This window comes from Panthera pardus, unplaced genomic scaffold (assembly GCF_024362965.1).
Source record: "Panthera pardus isolate Hobbes unplaced genomic scaffold, ASM2436296v1 HiC_scaffold_16, whole genome shotgun sequence".
Classification (NCBI taxonomy): Eukaryota; Metazoa; Chordata; class Mammalia; order Carnivora; family Felidae; genus Panthera; species Panthera pardus.
The window spans coordinates 54892637-54915093 of NW_026526721.1; the positions used below are offsets into that span (position 1 = coordinate 54892637).

General features: G+C 39.2%; 1 protein-coding gene across 1 annotated transcript in view; it reads right to left on the reverse strand.

Moving 5' to 3' along the window:
• MYH15 (myosin heavy chain 15) overlaps positions 1 to 22457 on the reverse strand; it is a 146389-nt gene that overhangs the window by 86504 nt on the left and 37428 nt on the right. Inside the window, exons 12-19 of the mRNA XM_053903316.1 lie at positions 21990 to 22108; positions 17111 to 17260; positions 16346 to 16516; positions 8807 to 8983; positions 7603 to 7735; positions 4525 to 4592; positions 3604 to 3691; positions 642 to 759 (exon numbers count right to left, since the gene is read on the reverse strand). Of these exons, the coding sequence (XP_053759291.1) occupies positions 642 to 759; positions 3604 to 3691; positions 4525 to 4592; positions 7603 to 7735; positions 8807 to 8983; positions 16346 to 16516; positions 17111 to 17260; positions 21990 to 22108 (1024 nt within the window). The remainder of the gene's footprint in view (positions 1 to 641; positions 760 to 3603; positions 3692 to 4524; positions 4593 to 7602; positions 7736 to 8806; positions 8984 to 16345; positions 16517 to 17110; positions 17261 to 21989; positions 22109 to 22457) is intronic.

The window sequence follows — 22457 nt, forward strand, 5'->3', positions numbered from 1 at the left end:
GAGAGTCAAAGGGAGAGAAAGAGCCAGGCTTAAGTATCTCTATTGTACAGGTAAGAAAACTGAAAAGCAGAGACATTAAATGTCTCTTCCAAGATTTCTTCACCCTAATGGTGAGCTGGCAGAGAACTAGAAATATGCCTCTTAATTCTGAGACAGGTACTCTTTCTACTCTACCATACTTGGCTCAAATTTGTTTGATGACCTATAATTTACACTTTCGGAATTCAGGAAATAGAAAGCAAAAATGCCTCTCCTGCGGCCTGCCACACACCCTGCTGGCTTCCTTTCTTTCACAGGCTTGCTAGTAAAGCAACAGCCTACTTGGAAGGCAGCTACGATTAAGTACATACAACATTTCAGAAATTCAATTCAGCCTCCATGTCTTTCTTCTGTATATATTTCTTCTATATGTAGGTCTATTATCCGTTAATAGAGATTTAAGGATATTACAGCTACATGGATGTTGGATTTAAGGGGAAGTAATAATGGAACTCTGTCGTCATATATCTCACCACCACCAAAACACATCGATCTGTAGTCTGGAGGACATCAACCAAACAAACAATGCATGCCTAAACACTCAGAAAGAGAGGAAAGCAGAATGCCTTAGGTTCCTTGGGTCCTAGGATGTATATCTTTACCTTTGTTTAAAATCAGCATACAACAGTTGGTTCGGAAAACCTTCACAGCATATCCTGATCCCTTCTAAGACACCATTACAACGCAGCTGCTGCAGAACCAAGTAAGGGTCCAATACACCTGAAGAAGAAGGGCCGCGCTTAGTCTGTGTCCAAAAAAGATTATTACTCAAGATTTTGTCCTAATTGCTGCATCTTGAGATTTTAAAAATGTTTGAATTTTGTGCTCTTTACATAATAGGTAGTAGGCATTCACTCACTCCCCAGCCTGAGGACACTCACAGTACCCATCCTTTCATGCAAGAGTCTCCAAATAGGATTTACTCCAAATAGGATTTACTCAAAATTCCTTTAACACAGAATGAACCTTTTAACTCACAGTTTGTCAAGTTTTATAAGCAAATACACCTAGAAGGCAAAAAAGAATACATTTTTGCTAGAATTGTAAATAGCTGGCATTATATCCATTCTCTGGCCAGAACCAGCCAGAAAGGAGTATAAGAACACAAAAGGCAACTGCCACCTCCAAGTAGGAAGGAAAAGGGATTACAAGAAGGGGGAATACAAAGAAAGGAGAAGATGAGCACAGCCACAAAATTGTTTACTATTTATGAAAGACTTGAGCACATGCCAGCCTGCATTCTCTCCTCACTATCTTGAGAGCACCTAAGTTTTATTCTATAGCATAAGCATCTTCCTATCACTTCCACGTTTATCAGATGAAACCCTACTAGAGCTGCAGCAGCAATCTCTGAGAGAAGCCTTAGATAAACCTTCCAAGGAGCCTTCCAAGGAGTCTTCAGGAAGAAGCCAAGTAGTGTTCCTCTTAACACAAAGGGCTATGAAAGTATTGTAAGAAAAATGGAAATCAGATGATTCTCTGTTTATGTCCAAAGTCACAGAAATAAACTCTAAGCCATATATTCATCTTCCTGTACTCTAATTCCTTTCATAGATAGAAACAGATGATCTGTAAAAAGGGGAACAAGTGGACCTCTATGACCCCAAAAGGTCAATCATGCTATTCTCTTTAAGCACATATGAAAAACTGTCTTGATTAGATCACAAAGCTTTTCTTATGACTTTGTCTTATAACTTAAAAAAAAAAAAAGAAAATAACTGCTAAAATCAGAGCTGACTCTATGGGAGACAACTCTAATAGGTAACAGAATTGCTCCAAAATAGAGGCAGCTAATTAGATTTCTTGCCAAATGGAAGCAGTGTCCCTAGATGCATTCAGAAACCCAGCTGATAAGAAACAATGAGACAAAAACATACAGAGTCAATGAACATGAAGTGTTTGTGTTGCAAAAACCCAAACTGCAGTATCATTGTTTAGTATCACACTTTCCCAAAATAGGTCACAGGCTGTCAAGATTAGGGTCTTAATTACAGGAGGTTAATAAAAATGCAAGATACTACAGAACCTCAGAAATTAGAATCAGCAGCATCTGGCTGGCTACATATTCCAAAGGTGATTAGTGCTCTGAAGACTTAAGTGTGTATCACACATATAACTTTGAGCTGACAGCCTCTGACCAAGTTATATAGGAGCCTGTAATTCCAAAAAGAAGTCTGAGAATCTTCAAACCCATTATGTGAGGAAAGCAATCCATGTAGTTAATAATGGTAAAAACTTTGTTTGGGCAATTAAATACACAAACAAATAATTTACCACCACCCACCTACTGCTGTCCTTTCATCAAAAAGCATCCACTACAATAACCAAGATACGGAAACAACCTAAGTGTTCAGAGATGGAAGAATGGATAAAGAAGGTGAGGTGTGTGTGTGTGTGTGTGTGTGTGTGTGTGTGTGTGTGCTTGCGCATACATACATATATACATGTATACACAATGGAATATTATTCAGCCATAAAAAAGGAGAAAGTCCTGCCATATGCAACAACATGGAAGGACACTGAAGGCATTATACTAAGTGAAATAAGTCAGGCAAAGAAATATAAATACTGTGTGATCTCACTTATATGTGAAATCTAAAAGCAAACAAACCCAAACTCATAGGAAAAGAGATTAGATTTGTGGTTGCCAGAAACAGGGGGTGGGTGAGGAAGGGGAAATTGGACGAAGGTGGTCCTAAGGCACTAACTTCCAGTCATAAGATAAATAAGTACTAGGGATATAACATACAACATGATGAATACAATTAACACTGCTATATGGTATATTTGAAAAGTTAAGCATCAAAAGAGTAAAGTTAACAGAATCAATTTTAAGAATTTTTATCACAAGAAAAAAAATATCTATATGAGGTGACGAATGTTAACTAAACTTGGTAAACATTTCACAATATATGTAAGCCAAATCATTGTGCTGTACACCTTAAATTTATACTGTAGTGCTATATGTCAATTATATCTCAATAAAACTGGGGTGGGGGAAGAAACATTAAAAAAAAAAAAACTGCCCATGCCTCAGAAGACATAGCTAAAGAGATGGGTGCTGTAGGGAGAACGAAGATATTAGTATTGGCGAGGAAGACTGGAGGGAGTTCTTAACAATTAGAAATGGATTTAGGAACTGTCTTTATGGTCAATTTAGATAATTCAGATCAAATAATCTCCTTTATGCCTAAATATCTACCTTAATTCCTCCAGTGATTATCTAATTCCTTTTATTATACTTTGCCCTCATAGGCAATGGCATAGAAGCTCATCCAGGTTTTAGTGTGAAATTCAAGGAGGAATTTCAATGCTAATATCAAGCATTCTAATGTTACCCAGTTGGGTCGGATTCGTGAAATCCTTCTGTATGTCCACTTGAATCTCAATTCAAAAGCAATCTTAAGGAAGTTCTGAAGACCTCGCTTTTAACTTACTTTCATTTTTCTATCAGAAATCTACTCTTATATAAAAGGGACCAGTAATTTTTTTAAAAAAGACATTCAACATAGCTTGAATCAAATGTATTCCCCAGTACGGATTACAAAGAAGTCTAGTTCTTACCTGGCCTTTTGTTCACATTGGGATTTATGCATCTCACAAAATGAGGCGCTGTTGATTTCAGCTTAGTCATCAATTTATTTAGGTTTTCCTTAAATAGAGACCATAACAAACACAAAATCACTTTGCAAATCACTAAAAACACCAATCTACCTCACAATTGTCTCCAAGTCCATCAACTTAATCGTAAAGCCAAGATGCATATCAACAATAAAATAATGAATTCAACATTTTCCCTGCTTACCAAACCATACATTATTTCTTTCCTATGACAAGCCAATATTTATCTGACAGATACAGTTCTGTTGTGAATCAGATCTACCTGTTTTGAATTTGATAGCAATAATTTATGACTGGGCAATAAAATGACTTGAACACATAAACTGTTTTTCAAGTTTTCAGTATGCAAATTCTTCTTAGGTCAGATTCTCTGGAAGTAGAATCTGAGTTGGGGATTCTGGTTTGAAGGGTTTATTTGAGAACTAGGGTAGGATAGGGGAAGAAAAAAGCAATGATATGGATTCAAAGTCGAAAGTGATCCCTGAATGAGCTCTGAGCGTAAATGCACCAATTGTACCACACTCAGTCCCTACCTTGAGGCAAGAAAGGGGCCAGAGTCTACAGGGGTGAGTAAGGACATAGGTTAGCTTCTCATTTGACAGTGGCAATCCTGGCACCTGTAAGTTGTTATGAGCTGACATTCTTATCAGCTGGAAGATGGGTGCAGGGCTGATAAAGGGGACCTAGGTGGGGCACCAACAGTGTCCATGGAAAAACCATTTATATCAAGATAGACTTCAACTTTTCCAACTCGGCTAACTTCAAATGCTTTGCCCTCATTTGAAGATGTGAAATTTCAAATAAATAATAATATATGCGGGTTGTGAAGTAGTTAATATATGAATAGATGTAATTAAAAATTACTTTATGCAGAGATGCAACCATTTGGAATGAAACTCCTTTCTTGCGTTTCTTCTCCCCAAACTGTAGAGCTAAAAAAAGAAGAAGAAAGCATTTAAAAAGCTCTTTTCTTGTCACATTACCATACCCTGTTGATGAAAGTATAAATTCGTCAAGTTCTAGAAGCAATATGGCAACATCTATCAAAAGCTTTAGAAATATTTGTCTCAACACAAATGTCTATTTCTAGTGCTCTTCCTTAAGGAAATAGGCAACTGTGTGAAGAAACTTGCTGCAGCATTGTTTAGTTACAGCAAAAAAACAAAGCAGAAAATTAAATTATCAACAAATGTCTATCAATGGATTGACTGATTAAATTATGAGAGAGTGTGTGTGTGCGTATACAATGAAACACTGTGACCTTTTAAAATGATGATGTGGATCCATATTACTGGCATAGAAGGATTTCTAGGAGTTATTTTAAGAGAAAAAGTAGGTTACAGTTTGCGTGTTATGATCCTCGGTATCTATACATGGTTTTCAGTGTAGTTGTATTATTAGTGACTATATACATAAAAAATATTGGGAGGAGTGTAGGCCAAAATGTTAGCAATTGCTACCACTCTAGATGAAATTATAGATAACTTTTACATTTCTCTTTTTATTTTTCCATATAGTCTGTGTTTTTGGCAACACCATGCATCACTTTTATAATTTATAAAAAAACATCTATTTCCATTTTCTTGTAGCAAAAGAATCTATGCTAAGCCAAATTGTTTTACAAACATTTGTGTAGTGCTAACTCACAAAGATGTACAGCAACAACAAGCACAAAATCCCTAGGCAATCTGGAAAAAATGGGCCAGCTGCCAACATGAAAAACAAAATCTTCCCTGTGCCTGAGTAGTACCTGTGCTGGAGCAGATGTCCTAAAACCTAATCACTAATGTCCTACTGACATGTCCCAGGCCCTCCAAATGAATCACTTGACTTCTTTGTACACTAGTTTCTCCATCTATGAAAAGAGAATACTACTACCTTCCATTATTAATATATTTTTTTTTAATTATAACTTTGGTTTAAAGTACTTGGAGTCCCCAGAAGAAAGGATGGTTATTATGGGTAATTTAACGTTTGGATGAATAAGAAACATGCAGGCAAGTATTTTCAGGAGGTTCTTGAAAAATCACCCCAAAAAAGACATTCTAGATAGTTCTTCTTTTCTACTTCCAAAGGACACAGCACATGCTCTGAAGAGTTAGAAGATGATTTCCTCTCTGATTCTCTGCCTGCACCGCTGCCTGATCTCTTATGTTCAGAGAATGACCCATTTGGGAGCTGTAAGCTTAGGAGTCACTAACTGACTGCTCAGGGGCACTTTAGAAACCATTAGAATCAGGCAAATGTGCTGCCTGAAGATTATCAGGGTCCAAATACAATAGCTTTCATTTCTCAACCTCTTCTCAAGGCAGGCCAACAGGATTTCAGGCTCGCTCCTGAATTATGTCATCATGTGCTGATGAAGCCAGGAAGTGCCAAATTCTCTCTCCATTTCTTGACTGTGTCAATCAGGAGTCCCAAATCAGCCTGATGTGGCCAGGAATTAACTTGAAGCTGGGTGTGAGACAGCAGGGCAGTGAGAAGGTTAGGGAATGAGAGCACACATCCCTTAAAGAAGAGCTGATACACCTCACCCATTGCCACAAGGGTATCTGAATCTAGGCTGGCCAGTTTTTCTCTTTTCCCATGTTTTCCACTTTTTGAAGACAAAAGGAAACCCAACTGTGTACATGGCAACTTCTGATTTTTTTTTTTAACCCATGTGGACCAAACAAACCATGTGAAGGCAAGGCTCTGCTCGGGGCCTTCCAATCTGTGACTTTTGCTATGAATCATGGAGAGTTTCCCTCTGTAGCTAGCATTAATCCAGTTGTGTGGCTGATGTTAGCAATGTGGGCTCAGTATCTTCAAATCCTTTGTATCATTGTGCGAAAGTCTGAATTAGGTCCTAAATACATGTAGCCTGTACATCTCTCTGTTTTGTTTCTGGAAGACAGTGAGAGTGGTATAGGCACCAGGCCAGGAAGCAGAAGTTCTGCTTCCTACCTTGGCTTTGAATTTACTAGTGTTAAGTTAACTAAACAAGGGGCCATTACACTGATGTGGCTCAGACTCTGTAGTGGCCTATATTAGCAAGACATAATCTAAGCTTGTACATGCCCTAAAATCAAACTGCTAAGGACAACCAATCACAGTCAACTAGGCTTTAAACTACAACCAGTCAATAACTTCCTTACTTTGCTTCTATGTTTTCTCCATAAAGTATCTCCCTGAGCTCCTGCTGGTGGAAAAGTCTTAAACACTGAGGGTTTGACACAACCCCATTTGAATTAATTTGTGTTCAAATAAATGCTCAAAAACTTTAACATGCTTTAGTTTATCTTTTAACAGTAGATTTGTGAAATTGGGGATTCTCCTTGACTCTTCTGTACTTGTTTCTATAAGGTAAGAAGACATTTTCCTCTATCTGTATCTGAAAGTGTCATGGCATGGACTGAGTAAGATAATATATATAAAAGTGCTTTGTAAATTACAAAGTACTAAACAAGATTAGTTATTTGTTGGCCAATAAATATTTATGGAGTGTCTGCTAAACAGGCATTTGCTACACGCTTGAGGCTACAATTAAATAAATCAGACCTAATCCCTGCCCTCATGAAGCTTATAATAATCCCAAATTACTATAATATAAAAGCACTGTGAAGGAGAAATCCAAGATATTTGGGGAATATAGATTAAAGAGGCTTGTTATTTCCCCAAAATCATTTATCAAAATATGGTTTGCTGCTCCCTCTTTGCAGCTGGGTTGAGTAGAAGATAAAAGCAGAGTAGAGCAGCTTCCTTGAAATACATCCATCTTAAAGCACCATTTCCCTGAAGAACCACCAGCCTGAGGACAGAAAGGCTAATAAGAGGGGATGACTCAGACCACAGGGAGCAGACACAGATATCACAGGAAAGAAGCAAGGATTTTTATAAGTGCTGAGGCAGCCATGGGTTCCATTCTAAAGCTAAAAAATTAGGGAAGATTGTTCAACTCACCACTGTCAGTACTCATGTGATTTTCAAAAAGGTTTGCCAGCAGTCTATTTGATGACTTCTGAAATACAGCCACCACTGTTTCATTAAGAAGGTCTTTGTTCTTTTCAAGCCAGCCACTAATGTTATAAGGCACCTTTGGAAAGGCATGCAGTTCAGGTAACAAAAGAAGAGAGTGCATAAATTAACATAGCAACCTGTGCATTCCTTTAAAAAAAATCATAAATTGTATGGGTCCTTTAACTTTAAATTAGTTTGAGGTAACAGTACTGAATAATACTCCAGGAGTTCCATTGTGCAACCCGAAGAGATTCTTAGGCTTTACCATTTACATTGTAGAAAGAAAGGAAGAGAAGGGGAGGGAAGGGAGAGAGACAGCTAGAAAGGAGAGGGAGAAAGAATTAAATTGTATTTCCAGTAGAAACAATTCACATCAGCTCTCCTTCCTAGGCAAGAATAGATGAAAAAAATCCAATTGTCTCTGACACACACTGAACATTCAAAAAAATTAGCAATTATAATGATATTTTACTGTAAATATCATTATAATTAATATTCAAGGATTTGAAAGAAGACAATTACAAGCACATTTATGTACACTTGGCAGGTCACTTTCAGGCTGAAGTATTATTTTATCCTTCATCAATTATCTTTCTGTTCCATCCGGAATCACTGACCATAAGCAGAAAAGCAGAAAAAAAGGGGCAACACACACCAGTAGGGAAATGAGGAGAGGCAGCGAGAGTCATTGGAAACCTTTGTTGGCCATAGTTTGGAGGCCATTACTTTACAGTGAATATGTCTCTATGAGAGAATAAAAAAATTAAAAAACTTCAATAAAAAGATCAGTTGAAATCACTCATTCACACAATGTTAAGTTAAAAGGAAGGACAAATATGAAAAAACCCATGACTTTGATGATCTCCATGACTTTCTGAAGCTGTCTTACTTTGAGCTGGGATGACAGGGTCTATTTTGAGATTTCTAACCTTTGTGCACATGGAATACTATTATAGTATGGGGATTTCATTTCCTAAATGCTAAAAGGCTACACCAACTTTTTTTCTGGAACGGAGATTTTTTTGTTGCTGTTGTTCATCTCTTCATTTAATCTAAATTTTACTTATATATTATCTAGGGATTTTGACTGAATGCATTTGAGCCTGAGTCAGGAAAATTCAGGGCTGAGGGTCTAGAAGTAACTTACCACTCCTGCATAATGGACAAGTTCAAAGTGAGCTTCATATCTCTTATTATCAGGCTTGGGCTTCTGAAAATGAACCGACTTCCCAAAATGGTTGTCAAAAAGTTTGGTCTTGAAAGTCACATCTGTAGCCTGAGGAAACATACATTCCTCTTCAAGGATGGAAAAGATGCCCATTGGCTGTTGGAGATACATATGAACAGCAGATGTAGAAAACACCAGGAAACAGTATCTTCAAAGGGGGTGGGAACTCATGTAAATTCTTATTCCAGGAACCTAATCACTTGACAAAGGGAAAGAATATTCACTATACATAACTAGTCAATCATCCATTCAACAAATATTTATTAAATACCTACCAAGTGCTGGGTACCAGTAGGAGCTGGCAATGTAGCCATTAGCCACATACACAAAGTGCCTGTCCTCAGAGTGATTATATTCTAATGGAGTAGAAAGATACTAGTCAAGTAAACAAAGAATAAATAATTTAGTTTCCCATTAGTGTTCTGAAGAAATCATGCAAAGTAAAGAAATCAACAATGACTAGGGGACTGACTGGGAGCTATTTTAGTGGGATAGTCAAGTAAAACCCTCTGACCTAAATGAGAAAAGCAAATCCTAAGATCTGTGTATAAGTATTCTTGGCAGACAAATGATGAGTGCAAAGGCCCTGAGGCAGGAGCACACTTGGCAAGTTTGAGGTCCTGCCAGAGGCAAGAGTGGACAGAACTAAGGTAGTGAGATGAAGCATATGATATGAGATAAAGCCAGAGAGGTAAGCAGTATTGGATCCCAAGGGCTGTCCAGGCCATACTAAGACATTTGGATTTTAAGTGTAATGGGAGGTCTTTGTAGATTTTTAACAGAGAGTCACGTGATTTGATGTTTGCTTTAAAAAGATCATTTGTTTAGAACAGCATTGGCAAAGTAGAGCCTGTTGCTCAAATCCTGCTCATGGCCTGTATTGGAGACCCAGTGAGCTAATAAGAGTTTCTACATTTTTAAAGGGTTGCAAAAACAAAAACAACAAAAAAAGAGTATGTGGTAGAAAACCTGATGACCCCTGTCAGCAAACTTTTTCTTTAAAAGGCCAGGTATTAAGTATGTTGGACTTTGTGGGCCACGTGGTCCCCATTACACTTCTCCCATCCACTCAGCAATTTTAGCCCTGAAAGCGGCAAGTGGCAACATGTAAATAAAATGGGTGTGACGATGTTTTATTAAAACTTTATTTACATAAATAAAGTTTTAATAAAACATCGTCACATCTTTTGGGATGAGCACTGGGTGTTGTATGGAAACCAATTTGACAGTAAATTTCATATATTAAAAAATAAAAAAATAAAATAAATAAAACCTTTGGAGGAATTATTGTAAAAAAAAAAATAATAAATAAATAAATTAAAAAAAAAAAAAACTTTATTTACAAAAACAGGCCACAGGCTAGATTTGGCCCACAAGGCCACAGTTTACTGACCCCTGTCCAGATTAGCGATAGTGTTAGAGGTGGTCAGAAGTCATTGAAATATGACATAGCTCAAAAGTAGAGCAAGGTCTGCTGCTGGTGGATAGAAAGTGGGGTTTGATAGAAAGAGAAAGATGACCAGGTTTTTGGCTTGAGAAAATGGGCAATGGATGCTGCCATGAACCAAAATAAGGTACATACATATAGAGAAAAGCAGGTTGTGGAAGGAAAATCAAGGATTCTCATATTTGCATATCTATTAGTGTATTTGTATATTCGTTAGTCTACTCCACAAATATTTTTGCAGTGCCTTCTATGAATAAATCACTGTACCAGACGTTTTGGGTTATACGTGGGTTGTGGCTCCAGAGCATCTCACCAAGAAGACAAAATATATGCATGTGAGTACAAGAAAGCAGACAAAACAAAGGTATGCAGAAGATGTCATAAGAATGCTGAGACAGAGCATGACCCCTGGGCCCAACAGGCATAGATTGCATGATTTCCTACCGATACTTTGTACCTAAGAAGCATAGACTCTCAGGTTTGGGAAAGACATTAAAAGTCTGGTCTAACCCACCTAAAAGTTCCTTGAATTCCCTTCATAATTTCTTTCTAAACAGCTGGTTAGCTTACGCTTAAATGCTTTCATGGAGAGAGAACACACCAACTCCGAGACAAGGCTCTGGATGGGTGACATATTAAAAGGAAATTTGTTTGTAGTTTAGAATTTGTTCTAAATTGCTCTCCCTGAGCCATACACATGCTTCTAGGTAGTGGATCATCAGATATTTAAAGATCGTATTTTTGATCCACCCGAGTCTACCGTTGTAATATACAGACTATGGTTTTCTACATCTTGTGTGTGTTTTCATAGACTTGAAACATGCACTTTACAGGAAACGTAATTAACAATTTCACTACTAGTTCTTGTACTGAAGAGTTCTGGGACATCTTCGTTCCTCCCAAACATCTAGGTGGGGAATGATGCAGTGAGTAATTATGTGAAGTGTTCTAAGTGACAGCAAACTAGTCTAAACTGACACCCATTTTGCTCCTGGCACCACTGACCTTGTGGGTTCTTGGCAAAGTACTTAACATGGAGGAGGTGGAGGAGGAGGGGGAGGGAGAATCTGATAAACTAAATAGTCGCTTCACTGGTGTGAGCTCTTGGAGGCATGGATTCTATCTTGCACACAGATTTTCCTACCATGCATGTGGTCAACCTTCAGTGAAAACTGGACTGAATCATTTAGAAATTTAAGCATCTCCTGCAATGGTGTCTGTCAACAGCAGGGTTGTGGCAATGCCTCACAAGGGGGGACAGTCCCCATCTCAAACAGTCACCTTCTGTCCATGAGGACTGCCATTCTGCCGGGAATCTAATAAAGCCAACTTCCATTTTCGGATGAATGGAAGCTTTATGTTAAGCAAGTACATGTCATAGCTCAAAATATAACAGCCTAACCACTGAGGGGGAAAAACACTGTTTCGTCAGGGTCTTCTCCATTTTTCCAGTGCTCAGGAGGTGTAAAACTTCTAATAAATATGAGGCCCTGCGGTAAATTAATTTCCAAATAGGTCAGGGAAAAAAGTAATTATGTGCTGCCCTGTGGCATCACATGTCCTATATTGCACACTAAATGGTTTGAGTCAGTTGCCCTGACTCCGAACATTAGTGTTCTCACCTCTCCCTCTTCAAATATTGTCAATCCGGTCTTCCTTCCTTTTATGTCTGTCACTTACTTGCTATTTGCATTTCTGTTGTCCTGATTCAGGACCTTTTTACTTCTCACCTGTGCTGCTGTCCCCAACTGCCTTAACCTTAGCCTTTCTTCCGATTCCAGACATCAAACACAAACCCACAGAACAAACGTGAGCAGCTCTGACTGCTCTGTTCCCAGCGCAGAAGCCCTCTCTGGCTCCCCGCTGCCAAAAAATAAGGTATAAATTACTTCAAGTCTCTTCACAAGCTGACCCTCCTTTTTTTTCTTCCAGCTACTTCCTTCTGTGTGTTCTGTGCTCTACTAGACTACTGAAAATTTCAGAATGTGGCCTTTGTTTAGTTACCTCTCTACCTTTGGTCTTGCTAGTCCCTTACCTGCTCACTGTCCTCCTCTCTTCACCTGCTAAAATCATAATCATTTCTTTTTTTTTATTAAAAAAATTTTTTTAATGTTTATTTATTTTTGAGAGAGGGAGAGAGACAGAGTATGAGCAGGGGAGGAGCAGAGAGAAAGGGAGACACAGAATCTGAAGCAGGCTCCAGGCTCTGAGCTGTCAGCACAAAGCCCAATGTGGGGCTCGAACCCGCGAACCGTGAGATCATGACCTGAGCCGAAGTCATGCTCAACAGACTGAGCCACCCAGGTGCCCCAAATCACAATCATTTCTTAAGATTCAGCTGAGATTTTATACCCTTTCCTACCTGGCCTTCCAAGATTCCCACAGGCAGAGGGGACTCCTGTGCTTCGGAGTTCTGTGGGCCTTTGTGCCTTTCCTGCATTTATACTGAGACATATTTTCACACTGATCAGACTTACAAATCTCCTGCTTGACTGCACACTTCCTAAGGGCAAGTGCTACTTATAACAAGTGCTTAAGTTTTCCACAGCACTTACTTCAAAGTCTTCTCTACAGTAGTGTGGTATTGGGCCTGAAATTAAGGACCAACATTATGTGTGCCCTGATATGTGTGCCTGGGAGGGCCTCAGATGACCTAATCGCAAGTTTCCCTCTCCATTTTGCTCTGTGAGTGAGGTCCGCTAGCCAAACTACTGTCCTAATCATGGGACTAGACACAGTGCCTACTTATCCTTGACTGGTGGGTTTCAGATCCCTGCCAGCCCTTGGAATTATTCAAACAAGCCAATCGCATCCTCCCTTGAGAAATGATAGTCACCGCACCCTATTATTACTATAAAGCCTGCCTCCCACAGTCCCTCTTATTCACTCTGTCAATAGTGCAACCACTGTGTAACCCTGCCTGGCATGCAGTGTCCTCCCTCTTCAGGCTGAGTGTATGTGACCAGTAAGCTATTGTCAAACTCACCTGTCCAGGGTCAGGTGTCCTATGTTCAGCCATCTCTATAACCCAGGGCAGGAATCCCTCCCTCACCAGCAAGGTAACAAGGAAGTGATCAAAACAAGTAGTTCTTAAATAAATGTACTTGTTTAATTAAAACAAAGAAGTAAAAGTTTTAGTCTTAGGAAGATGCCTTTCCAATGATGATACCCTAAGTTCCTTCAGTGACAGGATGATGTCTCTGGTTTGCATTTCTCACAACCCTTAGTATAGTAGGTTCCAAGGTGACTAAATGTAGGTCCCCAGCAAATTTCTGTTACATAATTGACTGACAGGTGAACACTAAAACATCCAGATTTGAGCTCTGGGATCTGGACTGTTTTGCTGTGGGCAGTAGCCAGGCAGAAAGAGTTGTAACAGAGAGCTTAGAATTACGTGTTTCAAGGAAATACTCATGGGTGTACAAGAGATAGCTAGATATTAATGTGATTCGTTCTATAATAATAAAATCAGACTTAGCATACCCAAAGAATCCCACTTGGGAGGCAACAACACATATTGCCAAGATGCAACCAGGATTTAAAATATTTTAGGAACTGTATCACTGTAATCACTGTAGAGAAACAACAAAAATTTATTCAGGCCCAGTGAAACAAATAAGATTAAAAAAAGAAAAAAAACAAGAAAAACAAAAACAAACATGACCAAGCTAGGTAATACAGCTTGGACTTACAAACAGGTACAATGATCAGTACTGCAGCTAATTTTCTCTCACAGCTGGTAATATTCTAAAACCTTATTCAAATCCCAATCCTATGAGGAACTTTTTGCAAAAGGGCTGAATTATTGGAAAATGGGTGTAGTCTCTCAAGGTGACTACAATCTAGGGGCAAGAAGATTTTAAATGTATACTTTTGGATGTATTTGTCTTAAAAATAATAGAAAGAATCTGTTTACCAATACCTATGCAAAACCATAAATAATATGTAGTCATATATATTAATACTTTAATATGTAAATTATTGATGTTTTAGTTCTAAACACACTAGAATATTTCAGGTAATGAAAGAAATGTGAGCTAATCCTATAACAGATTTGTTCACTGCATATATTTATTCACTGCACACACACACACACACACACACACACACACACAGAAGGAGGTCACTGTATGCTTGGTGACCAAGTTAACAATTAAAGATGGTGTTGAAATACGTTCTTTTTAGTTTGACAAAGTTTTTGACAAACACAAAAATTTGAAACTTTTAAGTCTGAAAATCCCCCTTCCTTTTATGCACACACAGATGCATGCTATAAGATATTTTGTACATATTGATTTATCTCAGTTCTCTTGAATTTTGAAAACTTCTCACGATTTATTCTATTTCAAGAAGTAAGTTTGGTACAACATTAATATTTACAACAAATTTTCTTCACGTAGCCTGAACCAGCTCAATGGGTCTTTTCAAAACAGAATAATTTCAAGAAAGATTTTCGTATTCCTCATTTGCCTGACCTGAATACCTTTGAAATCATTCATAGGAAGCCAAAGACTTATCTTTTCCTTCTATCATCTGGTCAGGGTTTTTTTTTTTTTTCTCATCTTATTGTATCAGTAGAAAATGCAACAGGAAATTACATCCATGTTGCTAGCGTGTTATTTAGAATAACTGGGACCGGAATAAATGAGACAATGAGCTTCATATCAACTAAAAAATCAGTAATGTTCACAGACCTAACCAGATCTGAATAATGTCTATGTCCCGCATTCCTGCCTGAAAGTGGTTATCTCGCCATAATCAGAGTAAGTAGATATTACAGGTGACAATTGCCAAAAGCTGAATCTGTCCCTCTGAGGAGGTCCCGTTCTTTAGTTTCATTTCTCATCAGAAGTGAAATCAGAAAACAGCTTTAATAGCACCAGCAAACATTTACTACATCATGGGTGGGCCATTATTATTATTATTATTATTATTATTATTATTATTTTGATCAGCTCAGAGGTCGGGTCATTATCATTGTTATTATTTTTTTAATCAACCTGTCCTCCCCTGATGAAGTTCACTGGTTATAAAATAAACAAAATCAATGTGACATCCATTCCTGTTAGGAATAATGGTTATTTTCAAGGAAGATGTAGTTTCATCTAAAGCCTAATAAATAAGGTTGATGGGACACTGGTCAATAAAACCTGAGGCCCACAAAGACAGTGAGAGGTCAGTCACCCTATCTCCTTCCTGACAGGGTCGTGAGAATCAGATGCCAACAGCTTAGCTAACGAAAGTGTGCAGAACACTGAAAGCAGTAGGCCTTGGCCTTCCCAGACCTGGCTCCAGAACTCACTGCAATCCACGGTCATAGCAAGACATGCCGCCACGCATGCTGCCACGGACAAAGCCACCGAAAACTTTATACTTAATTCCCCAGGCAAACTCAGTTAATCTTTCCCAGAGCACATGGAAAGATTTCAGAGTATGGGAACATCACTGAATTCAGAAACCATACACTGCAGCTAATTTACTAATAAGCCATGAAGTATTGTCATAAATTACTTAAACTAACTGGTACTTGTCCAATTAAATGAACAAACTACATCCTGCAAGGTAGTGGCCTTGAGGATTTATGACAGTTGTTTGTTTGCATGCTAATTTGCCAAATTTCGTTAAGCTGCTTTGGGTCTACTCATTCACCTTATATTAATCAGCCAGGCCCTACAGTGCTCATATTTTCAGCCCTGTGTTTTTCCAGTCAAGAGCATGACCATTTTTAATCTCGACAAGTTTGCTCACGCATTAACAGTGGAGGCCATGCGTAAGCAGCAAATGGCGTCCCGACAATCTGCGCGGGAGATGATGGAGGAGGGCAACTGACACGAGAGTTGAGTTAGGTTGCCACGGGTGCTGCACACAAAGCCCATTAAGAGAAACTGCGCAGAGCTCTCCTGCCCTTCTTCCCATCCTCTGACAGAGCCCGAGTCCTGATATGGATCGATACGGCAAACAGGGACCATTCTCCTTAAATGAAAATGAACGAGGAGAAAAGCATGCATTACCTTCTCAACGAGATCTATGCAGGCTTGTAAATCCAGACCGAAGTCGAAGGACACCCAGCCAATGCCTTCTTTCCTGTATTCCTCTTGCTCCAGAACAAACATGTGCTGATTAAAGAGCTGTTGTAATTTTTCATTGGTAAAATTAATGCAAAGTTGCTCCAGGCTGTTATACTTCGAAGATGTGATTAGGTGAGAAGAGATAAAAGAAAAATTGAACAAATGGTAACTATCCCAGGTGATGGCTATGTTAATTAACTTGACTTTATTTCACAATGCACACGTGTGCCACATCACCACGTTGTATGCCTTAAACGTATGTTTTTTAATTCTCTAATATACCTCAATAAAAAAATAAACTAAAATTGAGGTCCACTTGGAAAAATGTACAGAGAATATCATAACCGCAATCAGATGATGGCAAATAGACTCAGTAAGTAACAAATCCTCAATTAAATCCTTACCTCCTTGAAACACACCTGCAAACTAAACATTATGACAATAAGATGACACACAATGATATCGAAATTTAAAATCGTAAAAGGCTCTTTTATTTCTAGTTACCTTTAAGGCTGAATTTTTAATACTACTAATTATAACTATTGTTATTTATTAATATTAAAAATAGCTCTTCTCCAACCAGAGTGGCTCTCAAGTTTTCAGAGAATGAAACTCATCATGCTTTGACTCCATTTTCTGATGTTCAATTCACATTTTCTCACCTCCTCATAAATACGCATTGGCTTCATTTTAACCAGATATACTTACATCAAGGATTTCAAAACCAGTGATGTCAAGAATGCCAATGAAGAATTGCCTTGACAGCCTGGCATCCAGCACCCTGTTGATCCGTGCCACCAGCCACTTAAACATCCTTTCATATATTGACTTGGACAGGGCACCAACAGCATAGATCACCTGGAAAGTACATTGAAAGCACTCCACATCTGCCAGCAGTGTCCATTTTAATCCTGGGCATTTTCTATCAGCTGCCACCTTCTAGCAAAATTGGGATCTATTTATTGACTTTCTGTGGTTCTAGCGTGCCGCTGAGATGATACAGGAGGAGAAATTTAATACAATGAGAAGAAAGGGAGAAGGAAGCAAGGGGGAGGAAACAGAGGCAAGCCAGCCTAGTGCCTCCTTACCAGGCATTCCTGTGAGAGAAATGTTTCTATTAGCAAAGGACCAACTCCCCAGGGGGTAGAGTGGTAATGCATTTGAAAGCCTTGCTATTTGAAGTGTGGTCCTAAGACCTGCAGCAGCATCAGCACCACCAGGAAGCATGTTAAAGATGCCAGCTCTCAGCAACTCTGCATCTGGTCTGAGACCTATGAATCTGAACTGGCACTCTAACACAATCCTCCACTGACCCCTGTGCACCATAAAGTTTGGAAAACACTGGTAGAGTAGGTTAGGAGTCTGGAATGCCTAGCCCTTACCTGCTGCTGCTGTTAAGAAATTTTGTAGCCTTTGGCAAGTGACCTACTCTCTCTGGACTACAGTATCTTCCCCTGAATAATGTTCTTGAAGGTTCTTTCTAGCCTCAGCTTCCACATTCTTTATTCTATCAGTTCCCAGGGTTGCTCTTGACTCCCTGTAGGGAGAATGGCGATTTAGCGCATCAATCTGACTCAGGTTCTCCTACTGGAAAACTCAGGCTGCATTTCCCCTCCCTGGAGGTGTGTGGCAAAGGCTCTAACGTAACCTACTGGGGAGAGCTCCAACCTCAGTGCCGACTGATGGTGTGTAAATGCAGATCCTACTTCCATGACGCAAAAGTGCTGCGATAGTAACAGGTTTCTGATAGACCCCAGGTAGGAGTGAATTTCAGCCGGACGGTCTCCAAGCCTGGAAGCAGAATGGGCTCCGAGCACTTAACATTTAAAATAGGCCTAGCCCATCCATCCTTCAGCTGCCCAGGAGAGAGCACGCAGCAGGAGCCTGTTGGTGTCTGGTGGTGATTTAGTTATGAGCCACCCACTCTCTGATCAGTTATCTTGAGTCATTTCCACAGTGATCCATAAGCCAGATGGCATCACTGTTTTTTATTATTGGCGTCAAGAGCACACCCGCACAGATAAAGCACCAAGAAGGGTTTTATCCTCTGGAGCACTGAGGAAATCACTCTCTGTCTACAGCAGTCGCATTGAAACTTTAAAAAGAACATGACGAACTTGCTCACCCCTTTTTAATTCCCTAAATGTTTGGAAATGGGAGTGGGAGAGAAACTGGCCAGGGGTGGAGAGTAGTGAAGAAACAGGAAGAAAGCCTGAAGATGTAGTCAAGGGAGGAATTAGACGATATGGCGTCTGCTCAATGAAACCAATAAGCCAAGATACTGCTCAATAATTAATCATTTTCATCCTTTTCTATCCAATAAAGAGGAATTACACAGCAGGACCTACACTTCCACTTTTCAGGGACTACATGAACTCATTCCTTCGCTCTTTTTCAAATAACCTCGCAGAAGACTTTGATCACTGAGGTGCAGTATCACAGGATAGAACAAGAACTACCAAAAAGAAATGGAGTCAAATAGCCACATTTGTGGCCACTTTGATCCCTGCCTTTTTAAATATTAAAATATGATTTTTATTAATTTATTAATTTAACATTAACTTATTAATATTAAAATATGCATCTGCCAGAGTTGTTGGGAGAGACTCAATGAGACGGAGGATGTAAATGTATGTAACACAACATTTGGCATTTGCTATCCAATAAATGTTGGTTCCCACTCTCCTGTTTCCTTTCTACTCTTACTACTTCCTCATCTTCACTCCAGGATTTACTAGCTATATTACCTTGAAGAGTTAATTTTTGTAAGGTTCACCATCTTTGACTATAAAAAGGGAAATATAAATAAGATCAATTTTGCAGGCTTGCTGTTCAATTGAATGGGATATCCATTCAAAGCACTCAGCACATAGTCAGTAGTTACTGATTATTGTGATTTTTAAATCATTATTAAACTCTTAAAAATTAAAACAATTGCGGTGCCTGTGTGGCTCACTCGGTTAAGTGTCCGACTTCAGCTCAGGTCATGACTTTGCAGTCTGTGAGTTCGAGCCCTGTGTGGGGCTCTGTGCTGACAGCTCAGAGCCTGGAGCCTGCTTTCGATTCTGTGTCTTTTCCTCTCTACCCACCCCCCCACACTCGTGCTCTATCTCTCTGTCTCTCTCTCAAAAATAAATGTTAAAAAAATTGTTTAATAAATTAAAATATAAAATTAAAACAACTTATTTCTAAGAGGTATAGTTAGAACTCTCATGGAATCATAAAATACTAGATCTGAAGGACCTTAGTTCTGAATAATCATGTGTGGTGGCTCTCAATTTGGGATGGTACCTGCCCCTGAAGAAAGAACGCATTTGAAACCTGAGAGGGCAGTTTTCAGCTGCCATCATGACTGTGCTACTGGCATTCAGCACCTGGAAGCCGGAATGCAAAACCCCTACCATGTGTCTGAATGGGAAGGACCATCCCATTCAGATGCCAGTCACCCCTCCCCTGAGACACAGAGGGATTCAGCCTCTTTTCTGGGTGCTCAGAGAGGTGAAGATATTTGACCAAGGTCCCAGAGTTAGTCAGCATCAGAGCTGGAACCAAATTTTGTAAGTGTTAACACTGCAAGAATTTTTGCCATCGTTTGCAATTGTCATCAACAGAACATATACATCTCTATTCTTAGCAGTGGCAATTGTCTCTATAAAGTCAGTAAAATCCCTAAGAAAAGAAAAGCCTTACAGGGTGCTTTCCCTACTCTCTCTCCAGGAGCAAGAGAAAGAGAAACAGAGAGAGGACGGAAGATGAGGAGTGTTTTTTTTTTTTCTTTTAATGTTGGATAATAATACATTAGCTTGCTTCACTGGTTCTATTATAGTGAAGGCTGGTGGTAACTCAGTTCCTGAGAACACGGTATTAAAGAGCAGAAGGTTTGATTTCAGTGCTCCTCTGGGCTCATTAGTTTTATACAGAGCGAGTCTCTGTTCTATAATCATAGCACATCATGCATGCATGTTGTGGTAAATGTGTTAAAAAGCAAGAAACTGCCAAACACCCTTAACTTCACTATGACAAAGAGTTCAACTACTTGTCCTGCTGATCGTGGTTCAAGTTCAGCTCAATATTTAGTTTATCTTAATGTGTATAGAGCACCTACTGCTTGGAGAGCACTGTGCTAGAGGCCAAGGGTACTAAAATGAATTCATCGCAGTCCATGGCCTCAAGGAGCTCCAGTGATGAGGGAGAACAAAAATGGAGAGTAATTGTTTCAGTATAGTATTATGATAGAGTTAGAATTATTGATTTATAGAGTAAACTAAGCAAGGAAATTGCGGAAAGGTTTTAGATAACATAGTCACACCAGATGCTTTAATATACCAAAGATAGAGTTTATTGTCATCAGATTAACTGTCTTCTATCACAAATTTGTACATTTGTCTATCTCATTTTCAGATTCAAAATGTATGTAAAGTAAGACAGTCTAAATGTCACCTGGATATGATCTGTGTGTCCTTTGCAGTGTTACTTATGTTTCCTAAGCCTCAGATTCTCCAACCGGGAAAACCTAAGTATTCCTCTATTTACCTCCGAGTATTGTTGCCAGAAGAGAAGGAATCAATGCCTGCGAGTGCTTTATCCATACTATGTGTGATCATACCATTCTCTCTTTCCAGGAAGCTACCATACCTGTAGCGAAGGGGATAATTTGACTCATTTTCACCAAGGGACGATTAGTGAAAGTGTGATCACTGCCCCAAGCAGTTAAGGTGGGTGCACTCTCTCCACAAACCATCTTTCCCCCCTGCGTGGCAACTCTGGAGGCCAGGTGTTCCAGGTGGCCTAACTACAATGCAGAAGAAGGCCATCCAATCTGTACTGGACTTGGTGTCAGAAATAAATGTTTATTTTGCTGTCACTGAGATTTCAGTGCATATGTGTTACTGCAGCATGGTATTGCATATTGACTAACAGGCGTTATAGATGTAAATTTTTATTTTAAAATGCACTAGCATACTTAGATGGTCTCATTACCCGGCAGCCCTGGGAACACTTACTGCATTCTGACAAAGCCTCCGGATCAGCAGTCCTGAGAGTACTTGTTATTCTATCATTAAAAGATTCTCCTGGATGCACAACAAAACCTACATGACCTTCCATCTCTCATTTCTGCTCTCAACACCCCTCCTTCAAGTACTAACTTCAGCCTATATTTTAAAACCCTTTCTCAACTAATGTGTCTGTTACTCTAAAGAGTCAATATTCCAAATAGGTGAGGGGTGCCAGTTTACCAGTTTTGTTCATATTGGAAATTAATGGCTTTGAAAGCTTCTCGAGCTGGACAAGAAAGACGTTGATCACAAGTAAAGGGCTTGCCTACTTCTACCAAGAGACTTGTTACCTACAGGAAAACTGTCAAACAGTATATTAAGAATCTGGAAAGATTCTTAACACAAGACCATTTACTGTGGTATGCATCACAAGTGAAAACATCCCGAATACTCATCACAGAAGCTCTTACTTGCTTTTTTATAGAAGCTCTTGTTGCAGACAATATCAGAAGCTGAAAAATAACAAGTACAATATGTATACAATTATTACAAGATCATAGAGTCATAATGCTCTGGAAATGTCACCTTACCTGTTCTACAGTTTGATCTCTAGTAACATATTCATTACCAACTTTGATTCTAGGATGGATCAAGCCCTTCACCAACTCAGAGGAGTTAATGCCCATGAGGAAAGCAGCTTTGTCAGCATCTGGTCAGAAGAAAGGAAGGAAGGGTTGGATGGAAAGGGGGAGAGAAGAAGGTGGGAGGAAGGAAGGGGGGGGGGGAGAGGGAAGAGAAAACACTATTTCAATTCATTCAATTATAGCCAAACAAACTCCCCAGAGGACAAAAGGAAGGTATGTTCAGACCTGTATAGCAAGGTAGACTATAGTTTTGAAATAAAATGCTTGAATCTGAAACGTTTAGAAGACTTTATTTCTTGGAAGTGCAAATCAAACCACAATGAAATGCCACCTCACACCCACTAGCCTTGCTATAATCAAAAAGACAGATAATAACAAGAGTTGGTGAAGGTGTAGAGAGATTGGAACCCTCAT